This window comes from Octopus bimaculoides, chromosome 10 (genome assembly GCF_001194135.2).
Source record: "Octopus bimaculoides isolate UCB-OBI-ISO-001 chromosome 10, ASM119413v2, whole genome shotgun sequence".
Lineage (NCBI taxonomy): Eukaryota > Metazoa > Mollusca > Cephalopoda > Octopoda > Octopodidae > Octopus > Octopus bimaculoides.
In genome coordinates this window covers 83,936,377-83,944,948 of record NC_068990.1, presented here as the reverse complement: position 1 = coordinate 83,944,948, position 8,572 = coordinate 83,936,377, and the positions used below count along the sequence as shown (strand labels likewise).

Here is an 8,572-nt window from a genome sequence, read left to right as displayed (position 1 = left end):
TATATATTGAGAAAAAGAGTAGTCAGAATTTTGGAAAAAAAGTCTTTTTATTTCTTTATTATTATTATTAGCGTTTTCGTTCCTTTCTCGAACTTGTCAAATATAATTTTGTGAACGTACAAACAGCTTGTTCATTTATATAAACCAGATGTTTGTGGGGGGTGGGGTGTGTGTGTGTTTAGAAGAGAACGTTGTTTTTTGTATTTGGTGAGGCTCCATGACAATGGAGATGGTTAGATATCTTTCAGACGAGATATTCTGTTCGTTATCTTAAATGGTACAATGGAACAATTCCCTATCACGTCACTGCTTTGTTTTCAAAGTGTGATGTTAACTATCGTTCAAAATGGGACTGTACGTATTATGCTTGTCACTGAGGAACCTACAGATTGTATTAGACTTCTTATAATGCGTTTTAATACTTTTCATTTTGGCTTTCAATAACAAGTCACTGCGCATTGTTATGGGAGTAACATAAGTCTGTTTGTCTGTCTGTCTTTCTGTCTATGAGTGTGTATTATATACACAACAAGACAGAGAGAGAGAAAGAGAGGGAGAGTAGTGGGAGAAAAGAGGGAGAGTAGTGGGAGAAAAGAGGGAGAGAAAGTTCGAAATGGATTTTAGATAGGCAAGCACTTACTTCTTTAGATATGGCTGTAAGGTTTTCATTTTTGTTGCCTTGCCTCTTGTAAAGCAAATATAATTGAAAAGAACTGGTCCAGACTGTTGATAGCGATAAAATTAAAACAGAGACGTTGCTATTATAAACATGACATGCATTATAGGCATTAATTTAATTCGACTGGTAAATGCATGATTTCTATACAATTCTTTTTTCCTTCACAATAACAAATCAAAGACTGTGGAGTTGACAGGGCACTTGGTCCAAGATTGGTTAGTTTGCATTCTGTTACTTAGTTCTTGAAGTTACAGCGCTACTATCACAAGCTGTGAATAGGTAATGAACGCAAGAACAACTCCATGTTGTAAGCTGTTGCAGTAGTGGAAAACTGACGAGTGCTTCATGAACCTCTAATTTACATATGCTCACACACAAACACATGTATATATAATAAAGAAGATGGAAAACTTTGCTGCATTCCCTACAGAAATCAAACCTCGTATCTACTGCAAACCGTATGCGTGCTAATCACAAATCTAAGACGGCTACAGAATTTTGAAGCACTCAAATAAGTAGCTTCATTCTAACACTACAAGGTTCGTCAAACCAATGGCCTAAACTCGGTTATAAACCATCACGATAAAGTATTATGTAATGTATGAGAGATGAAAGATTTGTAATCTGGCATACGAAATTCTAAGATAATGCATGCTATGTATGCGTGTACATACATACATACATACATACATACATACATACATACATACATATACATATATGTATATATATATATATACATACACATACATATATGCATATGTATATATATATTTATATATATATGTATATATATATGTATATATTCATATACATATATATACATATAAATATATATGCGTACACACACGCACACACACACATATATACATATATACATATATATACATATATATACATATATGCGTGTATAAATATATATACATATATACATATATATGTATGGGTATTTATGTATGTCTGTATATATATTTATATGTATGTATATACATAAGTATATAATATATAAAAATATATTTGTATAAAATGCGTGCATATATATGCATATATATATATATATATATATATATATATATATATATATGTATGTGTGTGTGTGTGTGTGCGTGTGTGTATGTGTGTTTGCATATATATATGTATATATACATAAATGTGCATACATATATAAGTATACATATACATATACATATACACACATATCCATACTTATATATATATACACGCTCTTTTTCAAAAGTCTAAGTCCCTTTGCTACTGGAAACAAGACGAGACGGTTGTTGTGCTGATGACGCCTACTGAGACAGAAACACGTGTGCCTCTTATATCCAGAAAATAAACCTGTCATTTTCCTTAAATGGCATGTCAAGTTTGAAGAAGAATTCTTCATTCTTGAGATTATCGGAACTTTTCAGAAGGGGCTGGCCGTAATTGGCCTTTGGTAACAGTAACCCAGCGTGGAGGGGCGTGCGTTAGTGGTTAAGATGTCAGACTGATGACCGCAAGATTCTGGTTTCGATTCGTGGATCGGGAGGTACGTTGTGCTCTTCAGGAAAGCACTTCATTTCACGTTGACCCAGTTTGCTCAGCTGGGAAAATTCAGTAACCCAGCAACGGACCGGCGTCTTGTCCAGCGGAGAATATATGCGTCATGGAGTCTATATAACTCGGAAACGATCTTTGACACATGGCCTGGTGGGATCGGCATATCAAAGAAAAGACATAACGTTTCTTCAGCATGTCGTAAAAGACAGTGAAAAGAAGTTGAAGTAGGATTTGCACTCCGACCTTGTTAAACCCTCACCAGCAACGACTGCCCAAACAGACCCGTGGGTTGGAGGATTGTTGCCTGGGTGGCGCATATGTGTCATCCTCCAGGAGTAAGCAATCACCAACAGATGATGGATGTAGCAGCGCATTGTTACAGTGATTTCCGCCTACTACTACTACTACTACTACTACTACTACTACTACTACTACTACTACTACTGCTGCTGCTGCTGCTGCTGCTGCTGCTACTACCACCAACACCACCACCACCACTACTACTACTACTACTACTACTACTACTACTACTACTACTACTACTACTACTACTACTACTACTGCTGCTATTCTAACAACTCGAGTACGATTTATATGAAAAAAGAAAAAAAAACAAACTTACCTTCGAAAACATTCTCGTTACATAAGCCTGTGTTGCAACAAGTAACACAAGAATTGCCTTTAGTCCAATTATTGCAATTTGACACATTCCGTCTCTCAGTTTCAGTGCAATTTTCGCGTGTGCTGCATGTTTTTTCAACCTTGGAATCACCGTGCATTGCTATTGTGGTCATACATCTAGGCTGCAGCGATAAATATTAAAAGAAAAATCGGATACCACAAACACGACGACAACGTGTGTGTTTCAATAATCTGACTGAAGGAAGTCACCTTTGTTTTTAACCGGCTGATGAGACCAATTACAAACTTAATTCGTTAAAGTTGTATTTTATCTCTAAAAGTTACAAATTCGAAATGGTTTCAGAGCAAATCTAGAAATGCTTAAAAAGAGTTAATTAATTCACACGAACTATGATGCAGAGGATTTTGATTGTCAGAGAGATGTAAACAGATATCAAAATATTTTTCGACAAAGAGAACATTAAATCAAGTTCAAAGAAGACTCTCGATATCTGGGCAGTTTTAATTGTGATATATCATAGCAGAAGGTGAGAAAGCAATATCTGTTTACCTGTATACCATGGCAGTCGGTCAGATATCTGCAGTTCATCTCCGAACATACGTGGCACTGAATTCTCTCATAATTAATCGTGTGACCTACACATTAAAATGAAACATATAAGTACGTATAAGTTAATGAATATGAGAAAAGTTAAGAAATCAACATGTACCATATATAGAAATCATAGAGAATATGTAGTTTCAGTAAATGAATGTTGTATATGTGAGTATGGCGTAGGAGTGGCTGGGTGGTAAGTAGCTTGCTAACGAACCACATGGTTCCGGGTTCAGTCCCACTGCGTGGCACCTTGGGCAAGTGTCTTCTACTATAGCCTCGGGCCGACCAAAGCCTTGTGAGTGGATTTGGTAGACGGAAACTGAAAGAAGCCCGTCGTATATATATATATATATATATATATATATATATATATGCATGTATGTATGTGTATATGTTTGTGTCTGTGTTTGTCGCCCCAATATCGCTTGACAACCGATGCTGGTGTGTTTACGTCCCTGTAACTTAGCGGTTCAGCAAAAGAGACCGATACAATAAGTCCTGGGGTCGATTTGCTCGACTAAAGGCGGTGCTCTAGCATGGCCACAATCAAATGACTGAAACAGGTAAAAAGAATATGGGAGCCAATAGTTAATTAAGCTTATAAACATATTTTCAAATGAAGACTATAAACATTCGCTTTGCAGTCACGTCACGAGGATGTTGCAGTTACATCACTGATACAATTTGGAAAGGCATAAAAAAGGGCATAAAAAGGTAGGTAAAGGCGTGTTCTCTTTACTTTAAATTCCGGTGTCAGATCAAGGCATTAATATGTTGAAATAATCCGAAAAAAGGGACGTAATTCTGAAGTATTTATTCTATATTTAAGAGTGACCTCCCTTATAAAACCTGTAACTGGTAAGGTATCAATTTGCAGCGTAATCTATCAGGTCATCCCATAAGTTCTGTCTGGATTTTGAATAAAGAAAACAAGTGATCAAGTGTTATATTTAATTGGAATTTAATTATCAATGTACTTTCCCTGATTATCTATGACTTCCTTCAATCTATTTACAAGTTTTTTAATCCCATCAATGTAAAACTCTTTTGGTTTCAAAGCGAAGAAGTCTGAAATATCAGTTTCGACCTCCTCCTGGCTTGCGAAAGTTATGTCCCCCAAATGATTCTGTAAACTACGAAACAAATGGTAGTATGAAGGAGCAAGGTCGGGAGAATAAGGTGGATGAGGAATTTTTTCCCAACCAAGGTCTTCGATCTTCTGTGATGTGATCTTTGCAGTGTGGGGTCGCGCATTGTCCTAATGAAACATCACTCCTTTTCGATTCACTAAAGCGAGTCTTTTTTTCTTTCAAAGCTTGGTTCAAACGCTCTAATTGCTGACAGTAGACTTGAGCATTGATTGTTGCATTAGGTGGTAACAATTCAAAGTGAATTACTCCTTTGCAATCCCACCAGATAGAGAGAAGAACCTTTTTTCTGTGAAGTTCCAGAGAGATACAGATAACAATTACACTAAGTATAAATAAGATCTGTAAAATATTGATGTAAAATGCAAGGAGTAAAGTATAAAAACTCGCATATTTGATTGATAAGTATGTTGTGCAAACTGCTACAGAGATAATATATAACAGAGGAAATTATATTAAATATATGGAATTTTCATCGTGGATTTCTGTAGATCGTATAAAGAGAAGAAACGATTGCAACAGAATTAAGGAAGATTTCACCTACTTTTACATTGCGAAGGTTTCTGCGTATGGGTTAACTTGGTATGGTTGGTTCCAGCCTCTATACAGTAGCCCAGGACAGTCACATTCCTGTTGTCTGCTTTACTTATACGCTCGATAAGATCTGGTAAATGACATCCACAGACCATGTCTTTATTGTTTCTCAAGTCACTGTAATTCCAATAAAATTTGTATAAGATCAATTGAAAACTTTGTTTAGATGCTTAAAAGTTTTGACGCTTATGGTTTTCTGGAATGTATTTGTATCTTTGATGTGCATTGTATAAGGGGGGCTTAAAGCTTAGTTGAATCTGGTAGAAACTGAAACTTGAGAGAAAGGGTATCAAAGTAGTCCATCGCCTATTTTGGTGATCTGCTATAATCCCTAAACGCGTGGTAGTAAGTACAACTTTAAGTCTTGCTTCCCCGATTACCAAGAAAGGTAAACAGAGAGAGAGAGAGAGAGAGAGAGAGAGAGAGAGGGGGGTGGGGAGAATATCAGGTAGCGGGTTAACAACAACACAAAAGTCTCTGAAACTATTGTTTCCCGTGCACCCATTACTAGTCACACTTCCGAGGGTAGACTGAGTAACCCCAAATAATTCTTCGGTAATGACATGTTGTCCCGTGCGCAAAACCTCGGCCTTCTCATCCTACTGCAATAATTACGTTTCCACTGGCTGAGCCAGCCATGTACACTGCATGTAAGATGAGAAGATCACGAAAAACAAGTTGTATTATGAACTAGCATCCGGTAATACAACACAAGGACGACTCCGTCACCGTTTCAACAATGTTTGCAATAGAGTCATGAAGTCGCTTTATGCGAAAGTTGAAAAGTTGGGGAACATTACTGATGATCATTCCTACTAGACAAGGGTTTTAAAAGACGAGAGAAGAGGCTGAGCTTTTCTGCAGAATCAGAAAAACAGCATCAGGATGTGGCTACTGGACAGTACCTACAAATGCAGTCATTACAGTCGACACTGTCACTCACGTGTGTTCTCTTTATGATCACAATAGACGAGGCTCTGCTAACAAGACTGAAGCAAGATTTACCAGGCGTAGACACATGGTTTCGTGAGACTAATGGATGCCTCCTCCATATTAAACAAATAACTGTAATAGTTTTACCTCAATTTATGAATTTTATTTTTACAAATAAAATGTTTTCATTTTGTAATAAACAAAAGAAGAGCAGACTTGAACATACATTCCAGTTATGTTTGAAAGAGATGAAAATGCGCCATCTTGATATTCTTTGATTTGGTTGTTCCTCAAATTTCTGAAAGGAAATAAAAATGAAAGAAATAAACTTTCACAAACGTCTGTATTTCTATTTCGTCAACACAAATAAAATAAATTGCTCTGCCTTTAGTATTGTGTTCCATTTCTCTTTAGGTTCTTGTCGGTCTATTTAGAAATGAAGTTTGCTTGAGATATTTTAAGACAGAAATCTTACGTGGTGCCTCTACAACCCAATATGGAACATAAAAAATATATTTAATAAAAAAAAAAAACGTCTGCGTAAAAAAAGCTGTTATCTCTGAAATTAATGTTTCTGATTTTTACATGGCATTCTCGTGTATAACACAAATTATATCTTTAACCTCTTAACATATTATCCCGTGTATTTTCATTCAGAGATGTCTAGTAAATATATATTTGAACGAAAATATACGTTCCCTGTACTCTGAGTTATCTGTCACTTATTTCTAACGCGAAATATTTCGTTCATAATGTTATCCCAGTTTTCTATCATTAACTATCAGTAACTATCATTTCTATCAGTAACTTCATAATAAATCCTAACTGATCCAAAATAATTTGTTTTTCGCAAACAGAGTTATAATCTTTTTGAATGACTTTTGTCAACTTTATGATTTTTTTTCCTATTGACGTTTGACAGCCGTCACTTTTAGCTCACTATAGAAGCAAATTGCGCGTAATTTTGTTTACCGCTGTTAGTTCAGTGTCAATTTTAAGATGGAGTGCAAAAGAACAAAATTTTCACCATATTTTGCTTTTTTATTTCCGTAAAGGTAAGAAAGTTGCTGAAACTGAGACTCAGAGATATGTGAACTTTATGTGTTGATTGTTTAACAGAACACACATGTCAGAAATAGTTTAAAAAATTCCGTTCTGAAGATGACCAACGTTCTGGTCGACCTTCTGAAGTTGATGATGACCGAATCAAAGCCATAATTGAACCTGATTGTCATATACTTGTGCGAGAGAGATTGCAGAGAGGTTAGATGTATCACACACAACAAATGAAAATCACTTAAAATGCCTTGGACTCGTTAAGAAGCTCGATATTTGGGCTCCACATAAATTAAAAGATATTCACTTAAAATAACGAATCAATATTTGCAATATACATCTCAAACGCAATGAAATCGAACTCTTTTTTAAACGAGTCATCACTGGTGATCAAAAATGGATTGTCTACAACAGCATCAACCGGAAACAATCATGCTCTAAACATAATGAACCAACACAAACCACATCGAAAGCTGAATTGCACCAGAAAAGGTTATGCTATCAATTTGGTGGGATTACAAAGATGTTGTGTATTTTGAGCTACTTCCAAGGAACCAAATGATCAACTCAGATGTTTACTGTGAACAACTAATAAAACTGGAGGAAGCAATCAAAGAAAAACGGCCAGAATTGGCAAATCGTAAAGGAATCGTTTTCCAACATGACAACACTAGTTCACACACGCCTTTGCTAACTTGTGAAAAATTATTCACGCTTGGTTGGAGAGTGATGTCACATTCACCATATAGCCCTGACCTTACACCATCAGATTACAATTTATTTCGAAGTTTGCAAAATTCTTTGAATGGTGAAACCTTCCATAATGATGACTCATACACACAGAGAGACAGACAGAGAAACAGTCACACTTACGTGCCCATAGATGCACACACATATAAAGTTCAATTCAGGAAAGAATAGTGTTTATTTATTCATGGCAAATTTACATGCGTTTCCATTATAATTAACAATATATGCATGAGATTAGACTGAATTAATTGTAACTGAAACACGTATTAAAAAGATTTCAGTAAATAATTTAACACTATATTTTCCTGTCTTATTCTTTAATTTATATTCCATGACCATTATAGCCAACAGACTTGCAGCATGGGATTATCTGCCTAATAGCAGGAATTTTCTACTCAGGCAACTGTTTTGGATTATAATAGAACATATGGAGTCTAACTCAATGATTACATGACATGATCTTAGATAATCTAGATAGGCACACGCATACTCTCTTTCTCTCTCTCTCTATGTATGTATGTATGTATGTATGTATCTCTCTCTCTCTCTCTCTCTCTCTCTCTCTCTCTCTCTCTATATATATATATATATATATATATATATATATATATATATATAAATACTTGCATG

The 8,572-nt window shown here is 35.6% G+C and overlaps 1 protein-coding gene across 1 annotated transcript in view; it reads right to left on the bottom strand.

Annotated features, from left to right (window-relative positions):
• Positions 1-8,572, bottom strand: part of LOC106871330 (adhesion G protein-coupled receptor A3) — a 54,573-nt gene that overhangs the window by 23,218 nt on the left and 22,783 nt on the right. The window contains exons 14-18 of the mRNA XM_014917725.2: positions 6,363-6,434; positions 5,154-5,320; positions 3,414-3,499; positions 2,844-3,024; positions 641-723 (exon numbers count right to left, since the gene is read on the bottom strand). Of these exons, the coding sequence (XP_014773211.1) occupies positions 641-723; positions 2,844-3,024; positions 3,414-3,499; positions 5,154-5,320; positions 6,363-6,434 (589 nt within the window). The remainder of the gene's footprint in view (positions 1-640; positions 724-2,843; positions 3,025-3,413; positions 3,500-5,153; positions 5,321-6,362; positions 6,435-8,572) is intronic.